This window comes from Chanodichthys erythropterus, chromosome 3 (assembly GCF_024489055.1).
Source record: "Chanodichthys erythropterus isolate Z2021 chromosome 3, ASM2448905v1, whole genome shotgun sequence".
Classification (NCBI taxonomy): Eukaryota; Metazoa; Chordata; class Actinopteri; order Cypriniformes; family Xenocyprididae; genus Chanodichthys; species Chanodichthys erythropterus.
In genome coordinates this window covers 13318915-13334503 of record NC_090223.1, presented here as the reverse complement: position 1 = coordinate 13334503, position 15589 = coordinate 13318915, and the positions used below count along the sequence as shown (strand labels likewise).

The 15589-nt window shown below is 40.6% G+C and overlaps 1 protein-coding gene across 2 annotated transcripts; it reads right to left on the bottom strand.

Moving 5' to 3' along the window:
* Window positions 1-764: 764 nt before the first annotated feature.
* On the bottom strand, window positions 765-12478 carry LOC137017126 (alpha-2-macroglobulin-like). Of its 2 annotated transcripts, XM_067381086.1 has the most exons (34): window positions 12355-12478; window positions 11740-11923; window positions 11520-11676; window positions 10511-10563; window positions 10403-10423; window positions 10160-10325; window positions 10006-10090; window positions 9830-9938; window positions 9630-9750; window positions 9446-9555; window positions 9209-9373; window positions 8903-9130; window positions 8622-8834; window positions 8395-8544; window positions 7199-7369; window positions 7032-7110; window positions 6712-6853; window positions 6417-6642; window positions 4087-4210; window positions 3893-4014; window positions 3763-3814; window positions 3584-3667; window positions 3324-3500; window positions 2965-3040; window positions 2728-2884; window positions 2555-2629; window positions 2291-2453; window positions 2029-2213; window positions 1737-1958; window positions 1469-1590; window positions 1272-1353; window positions 1100-1183; window positions 918-1023; window positions 765-835 (listed from the first exon to the last, which is right to left on the bottom strand). In XM_067381086.1, the coding sequence occupies exons 1-34, from the start codon at window positions 12432-12434 to the stop codon at window positions 783-785; spliced, it is 4344 nt and encodes a 1447-aa protein (XP_067237187.1). In that variant the 5' UTR covers window positions 12435-12478; the 3' UTR covers window positions 765-782. The 2 variants fall into 2 exon arrangements, with proteins under 2 accessions (XP_067237187.1, XP_067237186.1); XM_067381085.1 differs by lacking the exons at window positions 11740-11923; window positions 12355-12478 and having other exon boundaries at window positions 11520-11625.
* Between the last annotated feature and the right edge of the window lie 3111 nt (window positions 12479-15589).

Here is a 15589-nt window from a genome sequence, read left to right as displayed (position 1 = left end):
ACCGCTTCATTATTACACCAATAAAAAAAAAAGTTTGTGCTTGTCACAGACTTGAATGTCTGATGGGGACAGCTAGCAGTTCAACAATGTAGGCAGTTAGTCACATCAACTCCACTACAACACTGATTTAGAACAATGGTCTAACACCAAGCCTATTGGTTGGAGTATTTTAGAAATGTAATGCCCCCATCACTGCATTAACAGCCATCTGATGCTTGAATAACTTAATCCTTAAAGTTACCAAAAAGCAGGTGACTATTCTTAAATGAACAGCAGTAGCTTTAGGCTGTCGTCATTTTAGAAGATGCAGTTATCTACACTGTTCAATTTACCTTCTCATACTTAATTTCTCATTGAGTGACCACACTAAACAATCCAGTATTTGTACATTTCCTCTTGGTTTGGTATTGCTAAATTAGCTATATTTAGATATTGGTCTATAACCAAGTAAGCTTTGTAAATTTGAGTGAATGTCACCTGCAAAGTGCATCCTAGTTTCAACCCATTTTCCATCCAAACTATGAATTATAACCTTATTTACACAGATTAGGCCATTACTCTGCAAAATGTTTGAAAAAGCACCTTTGAGAAATCCACTACAGCTGCAGGAGTATTTAGTTAATTTGGGTTTAACGTCAATAAGTGAAAGCTCAACCAGTTAAAGGCAGCCACTGCCTAAGTGAAACCCTTTAAGTCTTGCTTGAGTGCCTTCAGGTCATTAGAACTGGAGAACTTTGCAATTGAAAAAACAAAAAAACAAAGACTTATAAAATGGATTTTATTCAATGCAGGCATATTGGACAGGAGAAGATGTAGGTTGTCTCAAATGCATCACCTAAAAGAGGGACAGGAAATGTGCTGGATCATATTCAGTGAACTTAGCAAGAGCAAAACCTTATTAAAAGGCACAAGCATACTTGTCTGATAGTAGTCATAAACCTTGATGACCGCTGGCTTGAGATCATTCACTGCAAGAACCTGATTCAGCGTCAAAGAGTAAGTCATGGGGACGCCTTTGGGAACCTAAGAGATGGAAAAGATTAGTACATAGACAGCACTCAAGATGGCAGCTCCTGAATACCCCAATATACAGTCTCACCTCTTTCAGATACACTAGAACACCATCATCTCCAGCATCAACCCGCTCCACTAGTGGGGCAAATGTTTGGGGTGAAGACCCCAGCTGAGGGGAAAAAAGACCATCGTTTACATAAGTTACATCCCAAGATGCTTTAAGATTCAGAAAGTCTGATTGGCTTCAACATACGAACCAGTGACGTATCTGCCGTAAAGCCAGACAGGAGCTTAATGTCTACAATAACCATGTTAGTGCTTGCTTTTGCACCATTGTACCTGAATGAGGGTGATAAAAGGAATAAAGGGGTTTAGTCAAGCTGTTCTTGCTCCTGTTCCTTTTGTAGGAGTCAAACAGGAGCTGGTTTCAGGACAAAGCCAAAACTATTCTTACATCACAGTGAAGCTCAAAATGAGATTGACTCCCAGTGGTTGGCAGTCTGCCTTCACCTTTGCTTCGACACTCAGCGTTTTGGGGACTTTAACGGGTGTTGGGATGTTGTAGAAACATGCAACCTACAGTAGTTCAGAGCAAATGATAATTCACGAGTTCACTTACAAGTCAGGTAAATTGGTAAACATTTGGCGTGCAATCCGGGGAGAGGGCTCAGAGCTCTGTAATCAGCCCGAACACAGAAATTGAGGGGGATGAAGATACAGACCTGCACAGACACACAGGAAGATCCTGACACTTTAACACTATATTTGCCAGGAACGTTCTTCAGCAGCATCTCCTGAAACAGCAGCCTGTTGTCCCGATTCACGGTGAAGCTATAAGACTCTCCTCCTGCCACAGAGGACTGTACAGTAACAGTGCTGGAGCCGTCCAAGCTGAACACTTTAGCAGCATACACAGACAGGGCATGAAGAGCCACCACAGTGTCCTAAAAACAAGCACCAGATCAAAAACTCCACTCATAAATGATTGACCTCATGTTTGGCCATTGGAGGTACCTGGGTGGAGGAGAAGCCTCCGTAGGGATTCTGCTGGATCACGAGCCAGTTGACAATGCGGTTAGCATAGCCAAGAGTTGCTGTTGAGAGAGGCTGTTCAGTGAGAACCGCTAAAAGCACATAAGAGCTGATCTCCACCGCCAGAGTATCACCAGATGAAGTCTGAGACCAATGGAGCTTAGTGCCTAAAAGGCAAGACAGAGGAGAGCAAGTTGATGACAAAACCTGATGAAGCAACATCAGGAGGCAAGTGAAATTTCACCTTCAGAAATGGCATTGTTGTTCAAGGCATTTAGAAGCTGTGATCGAGTGCTGGCCTCTCCAGCAAGACTAAAGGAGTAGGCCAACAGAGCAGTGGCGTAAGTATTTCCCAGGTTACCAACGACAGGCCTCAAGCATGACAGAGCATTGGTGATGACAGGATCCTAAAAAAAAAAAAAAAAAAAAAAAAAAAAAGGAGATTATGACAGCCTGAACAGGAAGGTTATCCACAAGCTGCTCATACATCAACTAGAGATGCCCTTACCGTGACAGGGATGCCTAGTTCAAGCAGTGATACAACAACGTAGGCGGTCATGGTCACACTGTCCCCAACGCCACCCTAAAAAAAAAAAAAAAAAACCAACCCACACAAAATTGATTTACAGGAACTCCGCACCAAGCCAATTGGTTATAGGGCATTTAAGACAAGTAATGCACCTTCATGTCATAGTGGTGCAGAGTTCCCTGCTGAATGAAACAACCATCTGAACCCTGCTTGCTGATCAACCAATCCTTTGCACTCTGCAGGACTTGTGGATCAATGAAGATAAATTGCCTGGCTAGACCAAAAGTCCTCACGACAAAGGCAGTCAACCTGGCCATGGAGTTGACAAACTGACAATTACAAACTGCTGGTGTCATGACAGATTACATGAGAAAAACTGTCAAACTTACCATGTATTCGATTCATCATAACCAAATGTGCTGAATGAGCCATCGTTGTGCCTGTAGTTCAATTGTCTTTGGTATCCTGTTCAGGTCAAAAGCTACATGTAAATTGGTCAGGAAGGGATTGTATGAGGCAAGAGCAGGGGCCCGTTTCATAACACAAGTTTGCCAAATAAGCTAGGCTTATCAGTTTGTTTGATCATTTTGAACCAAATCAACTGACAATCAGATTTACTGAAATCAGCCTATTTTATTTGGTATACTCGGTTTATGAAATGGGCCCCAGGACTAAACTACCTTGGAATTTAGTCTTTATTTATTTTTTATTTTATTTATTTATATAAAGAGGATTTGGTCATCCATACCGCTTCGAAGGTAGCCAATGGCGGTCTCTCGGATGGCTGTGGTGAGTTGACCAGTGACTTCCAGGTACAGCAAGATGTAAATATTGGGAGCAAGAACAATCATATTCTGTTCTCCACAGCCATACGGCATCTGTAGTAACTTATCCAGATTCTTCAGTGCACGACCCATTATGTCCCCTATAAGAGGTCAAGCATAAAACCCACATCAGAAACAAGTTATTCTGGAAAACGTAACAGTATTCTCCGTGAAAATGCTTTACCAAGGACTGAAACTGAGCATCTGGCTGATCCCTGAACCACATTTGTTGGAAACGTCAGAGTCACATCTTCAGAAAGAACATTTCCTGCCAGCCAAATAGAACAGATTAGCATTGAGCATTAGGCTAATGTTTGGCTGTACAAGAAGAAAGTGTTTGAGAAACATTGATTGCAAACAAACCCTTTGGGCACAATAACCAACTCTGGGCACTTGTCCTCTCAACTCCTTCAGCCTAAAAGAAAGCAGTAACACCACATCAGTAACCGCATGATCTCCATGATCAAACTCAAGGTGGCTGGTTAACACTCACCAGGACAAGTAGACTTCGAGTGACTACATCAACACGTCCCCTTTTTGGCACAGTCACAGTCTCAGTTCCACATCGAGTACGGGACGGTTCAGCTGAAGCATTGACTGTCACATTGACAGGTCCTGCAGTGATGGACAGTTAGCAACCAAGACGTGACACTTGCACTTTAAAACTAGAGACAGTCCAAAACTGACCAAGGACAGAAGCTGTGAGAATCCATTTAAAGGTCTTTCTCCCATTAGCACAGAGACAAGATGAATATGGCCCCTTAGATGCTCCGAGAGTGAAGGCCGTGGATGAAGCTGGAGTTACTTTAACCTGCCAATGAAACAGTACATGGAGCAAAAGACCCATTACCTTCTCTATACAGAGCCATTAAGTAGGGATGCACAGTGCTAATAAATGGAAAATAGATTTGTTATTGATCCGATAGAAACCCACAGAGGTACGTCATCATGACTAGCACAATCAAGTTCACTTGTTCATTCAGTGTTGTGCTATTCCAAGATGTAATAGTTTAGTGCGTAGTAATAACCATGATTGGGACAGTGATGCATAGAACACTATTGTACTAAAACTGACTTGCCAATGCGTTTTAGCGGGTCTTTGTGGGGAGTGCATCCAGAACAGTCGAATTTGCTTATACACTTGCATCATTTTGTAGTGATTGGCTATTTATATTACAAACGTGACATTAAACTTGTCATGAGATTAATAGTCAGAGTAAAAGCCACTAGAAAAGAGCTTCAGATTCCTGGTACTCATTCAGCTCTTCAGCACTCATACCCAAACAGCATCTCACTAAAAGCCATGATTGGGACGGTCGGATGCATAGCATTATAGTTTAACAATTTGAGTACCCAGAAAAGCGCTATAGAAACGTAACAAAGTGCATTACATATGGACAGGGGAAAAAAAATCTCCTTAACCAATGTGCAACATCCAGTGGGATGCAACGACGGCCATATTGCCCCCGTTCACCCACCACACAGCTTATTGGTGGAGACCGTGATGAAGCCAATCAGTAAATGGGGATGATTAGAAGGCCAGGATTTTGGTATTGGCTAAAATTCATAGTTGCACCTAGCCTGGGTGCAGGCCCGAACCACACCCACAACATTTTTTGGACGGGAAGTTCGGTCTGGACTCGATCCATTGTGGAGTAAATATGCTCGGCTCCCAGAAGGCAGAGCCAATCAAATTGCCGCGGCGGGCTTTAATCAATGATGGACAGGCTATCTGCGGTTACGTAACCACCCACGTCATCAAAGAGTGCTTGGGTTGAATTGGTTTTCACCAACGATGACTGCAGCTGGAGAAGTAAGAGGTTTAGATTCCGCTATCACATCTGTAATAAGAAATCGACAGCGCATTAATTTTAAAAGACGAACAAAGAACCGCAATCAAGGCATTTGTCGATGGGAAAGATCCCGTTGCAAGGACCTTGCAAACACATTCGGCAAAGGTTTAAGTACAAGTTCAACATGAGTCACTTACTGCGTTGCTCTGATTTGTTGTAGGTCTATCCAATTGAGTGCAGAGTTTTTTTTTACTGGTTCGGTTAAGACATGCCCCATAATTCAAGTGCAGTGGAGCAGTATCAGACTCATATTCTGCCTAGAATACGAGTATGACGAAGTCAGGCTAAGTTGCACCCCTAATTAACCCTTAAATGCACAACTGTTTCGCCAATCAGTCTTACATATTCCGGTCTTTATCGACCCGGAACTATATCTAACATGGAAGGATCGCTACCTGTCGTGATAATATAAAACTCCTCTGATATTAGAGTTCAATTCTGGAATTGTTACTCTAATATCAAAGCATATTTTGTTACCTTTTGGAGCTTGAAAGGGCTCATTCTGAGCAGATGTTTTATGCCATCACCACTGTCCTTGTCAGAGCTCATTTCCCAGTACATCCAGCAAATAGGCTAGTTTTGTGTTTCAGGTCACGAATACAAGCCCATTCGCGATCTCAAACGTATTCTCAAAACTATTTCATTTTCAACATCTTCAAAGTCAATATTTCTATCACTAACAGCTTCACCAGATTCATCCAGTAACAGTTACAGTCCTATTTCATGGCGTTCAGTACTTACTCTGCAGTAAATCACCAAGCCATTTCATGTTATTATTTCGTTTTCTGTCTGAATGAGTCGTCACTTCAGCATTGTGTATCAGACATTGCCACCTTGTGGAATAAAGGTGAGTTGCACTTATTCCGTCATCTAAGATTCAAATATTGTTGTGCAGAAAAATATATGTACACTCATACACGCCTCGGGTCATTTGCGACCCTATACAATTTTTACAAAAAAAGTGAATACAAAAATAGGCACTCTTTTATGATTTTACGATTTTTCTCTTGTTATATTCTTTATAATGAATTGAGGAATACCAAGAAGGTTGTCTAACTTTAAAAAATGAACGAGGAGGGTAGTGAATGATGTCCCGGGTCACAAAAGACCCGAGGTATGCATTTAAGGGTTTAAAAAAAATAAAAAAAATTGACCATGACTGACCATGATGCATGATGACAGGTAACTGAAGACCGTGGCCTTCAGCTCAAAAGTCTCCCCACGGATAATGGAGTATGGCAGGGAGAGCTCTAGGAAGAAGGGCTGGAAGACCGTCAGCTGAGCAGGAGGAGCCAGACCGAGACCTTTAGAGGACAGACAGAACGCCTCTGTCTCCCATGTGGTGATCGTGTCAGGAACCGTGAAGGGAACTTGTGTGGATCCAGTAGCTCTAAAGTACAGGAGAGAGAAATAAGGGGAACAGAAGAACTAAACCAGATGCAACAGATTCTTCACTAACCCCACTTGAACAAGCTGCCAGATCCAGGTTTCTGGAAAGTAAGATCTGACAGTTACTTTAACAGAGCGCATGTCTCCACTTCTGGCTTCTGGAGGAGCAGGAGCAGCAGCCATCATGTCAGGGGCTTCAAGCTCTTCAAAGGCTAAAAGAACTACAGTTAGTTGACTGAAATACAAGTTCTTACTTTCTGCATGCACTATATACAAATTGTGTGGTGTTAATCTTATGCTAATAGATGCAAAGAAATTGGAATACAGCCCATAACTCAAGGACAGGTCAAAAGGAAATACATTTTACTCAATGAAACTTCATAAACCAACCCATTGGTAAGCCGGGCCGATGCCACCAGCACGGAGGGGCTCGTACAGCGAGATTTGTTGCGACCTTCATTCCCAGGCTCTGTCATGGTAACAATCAAAACAAGCCCAAGTTCAAGTCAGTGACTGCATATTCCTCAGTGACTACATGGTCATAAATGGCTTTGTACCTTGAAGGTTGTGTAAGCTTTATTTGTAGGAACAAAAGGGCCACGATTTGGAGGAAGAATGAAGTCAGAATGTGCACGAGCAGCTCGACGGGGTCGAAAAGTACACTCCTGCTCATCCTCAACACTGTATGGGTAACCCGATAGTGATCGCACTGGGAGCAAGTCAAACACCTGGTACCAGGGGGAAAAGGGACAAAAATAAGATAATGTCAGGTTCCTGGAGTCTTGAACTAAATGCATTACATCGCATTAGTTGTTGGTATATTAGTCACAGAGTACACTAGAGCTGCTACAAGGCATAATTCGTACACCATGGTAATTCAAAGTGCTTTACATGAAGAACCTAATACAAAAAAAAAATAAAAATAAAAATAAGGATCACATAATAGAAAAAGTAAAAAGAATTCCACTATCTGGATGGAAGAGTTAGGAGGTTCAAGTGGGAAGTATAAATCACAACAAATTGTGTCCAATCGATCAATCAGGATTCGTCATTCTAAAGCTGAACCTGAAGGTCAGTCAAGTCCAGTAAGAATTTAAAGACCCCCTGTGTCAAAAGGTAAGGAACTTGTTCATGTCTATCTGGGGTTTTAACATCCTTAAAATAGTAAACTAGACTGTCTGAAATTACTGAGGTTTCAGTAATGTTTCAAACTACCTTGCAACCAAGGGGTCTTAAATGTTATCCTGATATATTTTTCCCATTGATATGAAAAGTCATGTAGATTTAGCAATATGGCGGGTGTATGATGCATATTACAAATGTCATGAACTATGCATCTCCACCGACGTTCCGAGCTGTTCGAAGCATTTCTAAGGGTATCAATTGTTTACCCTATTATCAAATTATCCAATTATCAAATGGCCAAGTCAAAAGGCTAATCAAATTACCATTATGCATCGGACATTGTAAAAAACTGATGGCATCGTGCAGAGTTTACCTCAGTAACTTGACTGAGTGGATCTTGTCTGAGCTTGTGTGAGTGAGTGGAAGCAGGGATAATTAGTATAGTCATAGATCAGTGTATATTAAATGAGGCAAAGGTGTACATTCAAGCCATTTTAAAGGATTAAGTACTTTTCACTGGAAAAAGTAGTCGTGTCAATGGTGATCAAAGAGGCCTTAAGGGATTTAAAGGATTTAAAGCCCAACTGTGTTACTACAGGGGGACTTTAAATCAGCTGCAAATTGATACCATTTTAGGACTCAGACGTCTTCCAGGCTCCAATATCCAGACACTTTGATCTACAGCGCTGAGGCCACAGAGAGATCCTGCTTGAGCAGAGACCGTCAAAACGTTTCTCTCAGCAGGAACAGCTGTAGCTGGAGAGAACTGCAGAGACACCTGGAACAAGGAGCAACACATGCTGTAGGACACGTCACCATTCCCCACTTGAAGCCAAAAATAGCTAGTGTACATACCTTGTTTTGGAAACATGCTTCCGTGTCAAAAGATGCACTACCAACAACTACATTCTCACTGGGCAGAACACAGTAGACCAGAATCTGCACTGCTGGAGCCATATCAACACCAACAGACAGCTGGAACGACACTGAGCCACTTGTGACTTTATTAGAAGCCTTCACTTTGACGGTCTTAAATCCATGGAGGACGATCACGCCTCTGGACAAGACCTGACAGAAGAGGAAAGTTGAAGATGGACAACAAAAAAATAAAGCCCACCAACTACACGTTCACTCACCATATAGACAACATCAGCACTGTAGTCACCAGACTCCCCAACAAAGGAATATTTCACAGTCACTGGAAAGGTAGCACCACATTTGAGTGGCTGCTCAAGCGTCACTATAGTCAGTTCACCAAGTGATGGGTTGTTGGGAGAATCAGGTTGGAGAAGCCGAACAATCCTCGTATCTGTAGTGAAGTATGGTGATTTGGAACCATAAACAAGCCCTGGAGTAGCACTAGCCTGGGAAGCAATGAATGCAATGGGTTTTTGCAAGACTGACTGAAAGAAGTCTACATTTCACAAATGAGCAAATCATACCACCAGATTCAGATCTGCTTTAGGAAGATTAGCAGTGTTGAGAGAGAATGTGGCCAGTCCTTTCTGGTCTGTGGTCAGATTTAGCAGCGGTTTGTTGTCATTACCATTAAGGAGATACACAGCTTTTTTCACAAATGGAGTCCCATCGAAACGAGACACTGTTATCTGTCAGGAAAGATCTCGGTTAGGAAACGGAACCAATGAGAAGGTTATGACAAGGGATACAATTTTACTTGCCTTTCCATTAATCTTTGACCCAGGTTCAATATAATCAGGGAGGTCCACAAATGTGACCTTGCCGACTTCAAATGTAATGGACACGGTTGCAGATTTTGACATTACTACATCTGAGAAAAAAAAAAAGCACCAAGTCAACATCCTCCATACACATACTGTTGGTTCAGTTTAGACAATAGCTCACCTGTTCCCTCCTCAGTGACATTCACAGTCACAACAAACAAATCTTGAAGACCATTTTCAAATTTGGTGTTGAAAAACACTGACGTTTCGATGGTAAAGGAGGCACATCCAGTGGCATTCATCTGGTAGGAGAACAGGGTCACGTTTAAGCCAAGCACAATCAGAAGAAAAACCCTCCACTGTAAGGCAGGAGTTACACACCTTTGCGGTTTTACTCAGGCACAGACGGGTCACGTCTGGAACGTATGGAAGTGGATCACGGCACACTTCCACCAATGCTTGACCAGGTACAGGTTGGCCATATGTGTATCTGGGAGATAAAGCACAAGATCAAGAATAGACTACATACAAGACAAGAAAATAAAAACCTCACTTACTTGGCACAAGCCTCAACTTTTAGTCCCACATCTGCAACACTGTAGGTCTCTGACGCGTTCACAGTCACGTCAAACTTGGGTAAAACTAAACCAGAAACAATCCTTCAGATTAAGACCTCTGATATGTTGTACTGTTGCACAGTTATCAACTTACCATATTTTTTCACCTCAAAAACCTGGGAGATCTCTCGGTCACCAATAAAAGCCTTTAGTGTGTACATCCCTATCTGAGCCTCTGAGTTCAACAGGTGCGAAAGCTGCAATATCCACCCCGTTGAGGAAACATTGGTCCACTGACCAATCCGGTTATTATTATTGTCCTATTAAAAACAACAGCTCAGAGAAAAACATCAAGTACAAAAAGCTCCATTAAAAACACTTGCATCAGAACACTCACCTCAACCACGACCAGATTGTACTGAAAGAAGGGAAATAAAGAATTGAAGAGCACAAACATTGATGTAGCAATATAAAAATTTACGGTTTGCTCATGGCTAGACCTTACCATCTGATCAAGAGGAACAAATTTGACATCCATGGTGACAACTCTGAAATTCACTGCGAAAACACCAACATACGTGTTGCATAATGCACTTGAAAACAATAACTCATAGCGCAATTGAATTTCTACACCCAATTCTGGGCACACATTTAGTGACTAGCCAAAACATTCTAAGACCATTGCTGTGTCCCAATTCACCTACTCATACAATCGAGTCTTTTCTGTCGCATCCAGTCACCGTAAACTGGCCCGTCAATCATCTTACATCCTCCACATTGCATTTAGTTAATTTCCTACCGTAACGGAGAGAAATGCAGCACGTTGATATGCAGTCGCGGGTCTCTCATGTGGAGAACTCTCCTCAATGCATGATGATGCATTTAAAAGTTAATGGCGACTCAGATCTTTATAAAAGTCCACATTGGCATTTCCAGATGAAAAAAATAACACGGATAACATTAAATGTATTTTCTATCAGGTTGAACTGATTATTAGTCACTCAAACCTCTCAGCATCGATCGCGCGCATCCACCATGTTTTGTAGTTTAACATTTTTTACTTGTGTTTGTAGTTCTGAACTGTATCCTCATCCAATGTGCAGTGGGTTGTGGGTAATCTTAGCCTTTATAGTGTGCACGGATCCACACTTCGAAAATCTACCGGAAATAGACCATCCGGGGACTTTTGGCATACTCTTTTCAACATACTATGCTTTGGGACACTCTTAATGTAAACTCACATACTATTTAGGATGAATTGTAATGGACATTGGAACGCAGGGTGTGCTTAACATACAGCGATCGTTTTCTGTGACTGAAGCAGATTTACATACTTGCACATGGAATTTGAACACCGAATGTAATCGCAGACTGAACACTACTGGCTCTGAATGGAAGCATTTGAGTGTGATCAGTCATAACTCATAAGCGTCAATTTACATTCATAATTGGCCTTACAATCACTAAGTGTGTGCACAGCTTAAGATTCATCCAAAGATTCGTTCACAGCTCACCCGTTTGTCCTGGATTGTAGATGGGTTTGTCTGTTTGGATGAAGGTCAAAGGTAGGTAAGACTTAAACATGACTTTCCTCTCTTCGGTCGCTCTAAAGACCTTCCCTTGAACTTCTACCTTCAGATTCTGCACGGATTCTCCATTAACCCGAGGAGCCTGCAGAGAAATTCAGTAAACAAACGAGCCAGATGAAAACGCCACATGCATCTAATAACAGACCTTGAAATCAAAGCAGCGGTGAAATGGCTTCGTAGAGCACACGTTCACAAGTTCAGTCATTCCATTTTTGCCATCAAGCAGAGAAACCGTCATGGTGAGATGCTCTTGTGGATTCAGAAGAGTTGCACACAATTTGGCATCAGATCCAGACTCAATCACTGCAGGGAATGTCACCATGAATGACCTGTGTAAACAAAATTTAGGTTGAGACCAAAAAGGAATCAAGCCAGAACATGTAGATGTTGGATTAACAGGGTTGCAGATCAAAACTAGCCCAAAATGATTCTCCATCAGGGGGTGGGTTGGAGTGGGCAGGTGAAGTTGTAAGTAGTTGGGTTTGCTTATCTGGATGGGACAAGCATGCAGAAAAAAAAAAAACATGCACATGGATACCACAGGTTTGGCAACACTGGGCTGCCATGGTCAAAATAAGAGCACAAGAAAAGTTGAACTGTTGGATCTTATTTATATTTAATCACTTGAGCACTAGATGGCTAAAGTACTGACTAACGCACATTAACATGCAACTAAACTGGAGTCATTTTGCCATCTTTAAGACTAAAGCAGCATGGACATTAGACCCCTTCTGTTCACTTCAAAACTCATGGTACTTACGTCTTTTTCTGTCCTTCAACAGCAAAGAGGAAAAGGGCTAAAATGAGCCCTTTCCAAACACAAATCTCTCTCACAGCCATGAAGAGTAATCATCCAAGACTAGACAGAAATCAAGGGTTTCTTTCAAAAACCCAACAGTACTTTTAAAAAAAACACACTGCTCAAATGCTTTACAGCTTAACTTTGAATCATCTGCCAGTGTTATTTAAATGCTCTTAATAAATCAGAACAGGTTGATTTCGCACTCACAGGCAATCAAGCAGTCGTTAGGGCGGAGCCCTGGTGATTAATCAGAGTTGGTTGCCAGCTCTCATGCATGGAGGCGGAAGGGCAACACTGAACTGTGACTGGAGTGATGATGGTAGGAAGTGATGTTGAATCAGGAAGTGAGCAGGAAGTTGATTGGATGGAAGAAAGAGGTAGAATGAAATAGGAAAAGTAAATAGTAAGTAAAAGTAAATGGTCTAGTAAATAGAAAAAGGAAGAAAATACATCAACAAAACTCAGATAGTCATAAAGAGGTAAGCATAAGGAAAGATATAAAAATAAATGAGGGACACAAGGTCATCGTTACATTTGAATCACCAGAATCAAGGAACCCATTAAAGATAAGTGAAGCATTAAAGAGCAAACTAGGGGACATTGTGTATGCCAAAACATTGCAAGATAGAAGCATAATGGTTATATGCAAAGATGAAGCACAGACAGTAAAGGCATTGCAAATAAAATCACTGACATGATACACAGTTAAATGTTCAAGCTGGAAAGAAAGAAGAGCAGTTAGAGGGGTAGTATATGGTATTCCTACAGAAGTGACTGAAGAAGAAATTAAAAGAAATGTATCAAATGCTAAGGCTGCAATTCACAAGGGACGGACTTAAAAGAGACAGTTTATCTGTAATGATACAGTTTGAAGAAGAAGCACTGCCAGTAAGGGTCATGGTTGGATATATGAGCTACAATGTAAGGGAATATGATCCACCTCCATTGAGGTGCTATAAATGCCAAAGATTTGGGCATGTGGCTGCTGTATGCAAAAGTAAACAAAGATGTGGCAAATGTGGAGGAGAACACCAGTATGGAGAGTGTGAAGAAAATGTGAAATTGAAGTGTTGCAATTGTGGGGAAGAACGTAGTGCAGCATATGGGGGCTTTAAAGTAAAGAAAAGAGCAGTGAAGGTACAGAATATCAAGATAACTGAGGGGATAACATATGCTGAAGCCATTAAAAGAGTGAAGAATAGTGAAACTTCAGATATAAATGAAAAAACAGACAGTATGGCTAGCCACAAAGGAAACAATCAATGCAACGTCAAGTTTGTAACATTTATGGCAGAGGTGGTTAACTGTTGAGCTCAGACAACAAGTCGAACGAAAAGGATTAAAATCATAATCAGGTCACTAGAGAAATCCAAATATAATTTGTATACAAGAGACATGGTTAAAATCACATCTTGATTTTAAAATACAGGGTTATGAAATAATTTGTAAGGACAGAGTTGAAGGAACAGGAGGAGGAGTAGCAACATTTACTGAACAAGGTATAAGCTATAAAGTTATAAATGTTAATGAAATTGAAGCAGTTATTATAGAAACATAGACAGAGGGGAGACTGACCCCTTAGTTAACTGATTGGTCTCCGTCTTAAGATCTACTCGGCCACGTATCGGAGTGATAGATTTTTATAACCCATGTTATTACAAAATTACAAAAAGCTAAATTAGAAGAGATAATAGAATTAAGTGGTAATACAGTAGTGTGGTGTGGAGACTTCAATAGCCATAGTACGCTATGGGGTAGTGAAATCACAGATTATACTGGTAAAATAATCGAAGAGTTACTGGATGAAAATAGGTTGGTGTGTATAAATGATGGATCTGGTACAAGAATAAATATTGTGTATAAGTCAAAGCTAGATCAGAGAAGTAAGTTTATGGAAGGCATTAAAGGAATCAACGATAGTGAGTGATCATTACCCAATAAAATGTGCAATATAGGAATTATAGTTTCAAAAATAGAGCAGGGGAGTATAGATACAGTAGATGGAAGTTAAAAAATGCAGATTGGGAAAAATTCAGTTATATCTGTAGTCAGAGATTAATTAATATGGGTAATCTAGAAGATGATGTGGGAGAATATAATACAAAAGTCTATAAACTGCAACAGAAATTATAGGTAAGAAAACAACAATAAGGACAAGGAAAGCATTTCCGTGGTGGAATGAAGAGTGTGGAGTAGCTATTCGAGGAAGAAATAGAGCTTTTAGGAAGGTAAAATCATATGAAGATCTTGTGAAATATAAAAGGGCACAGGCGCTGGTAAGAAAAAATGATTAAAGCTTGCAAAAAATAATTATTGGAGGGATTATTGCAATAATATTGGATGGGATGTACAAATTTCAGATATTTGGGGCATGATTAGGAAAACGGGTGGACAGAGTAAAAATTTAAGTATGCCGGCATTAAGAAGTGGAGAAGAAGTAGCGATTTCAAATGAAGAAAAAGCAGAAATGTTAGCTAAGTTGTTTTATAATATACATAGCAGTTATAGCAAAAAAATATTAGGGAAAAAGTTAAAGGAGATAATCCTGAAATAACTAAAAAATGTGAAGTTACTAATAATTGTTTAAATAAAGATTTCTCTCCTGCTGTAAGAGCTTAAAAGGGCAATAATGAGTGTAAAAGAAACCTCTCCTGGAAAGGATGAAATTTGCTATAGCATGATAGGAAAATTATCAGATATCAGTGGTGGACAGTAACTAAGTATTTTTACTTCGTTACAGTACTTAAGTACATTTTTCAAGTATCTGTACTTTACTTGAGTATTTTTTATTTTTAGCAACTTTTACTTTTACTTCACTACATTCCAAAGCATAAGATCGTACTTTTTACTCCACTGCATTTCATAAAACATGTCGTTACTCATTATTTTAAATGGAAGAAATTATCACATGCTCAGAGACGTTTCGTGCACGAACTGATTCTTTTCAATCATCCTGTTAAATCGGTTCACAAATCACATCAACAATTCATTCGCGAATTGGACTGATCGTATTGCAGCTGTTATCGAGTCAACAAGTTACTGATTCAATGATCCGTTCAAAGCGGCTCTCCAGTGAATGAATTTACAAATCTGAAAATTAGCCAAGAACTGGGGGATCCTCTGAGTGCGTACATGTCTGATGGTGAAAAGTAAGTCAGCCTACTAATGTTGAATTTTAGGATTAATTATTGTA

Excerpts from the sequence above, each read along its gene's own strand:
- LOC137017126 (XM_067381086.1), bottom strand. The coding sequence starts at position 12,434 with ATGGCTGTGAGAGAGATTTGTGTTTGGAAAGGGCTCATTTTAGCCCTT. Across the intron at positions 11,677-11,739 it reads ACCGCTGCTTTGATTTCAAG|GCTCCTCGGGTTAATGGAGA; the intron begins GTCTGTTATTAG and ends ATTTCTCTGCAG. Across the intron at positions 3,041-3,323 it reads CATTGGCTACCTTCGAAGCG|GATACCAAAGACAATTGAAC; the intron begins GTATGGATGACC and ends TGACCTGAACAG.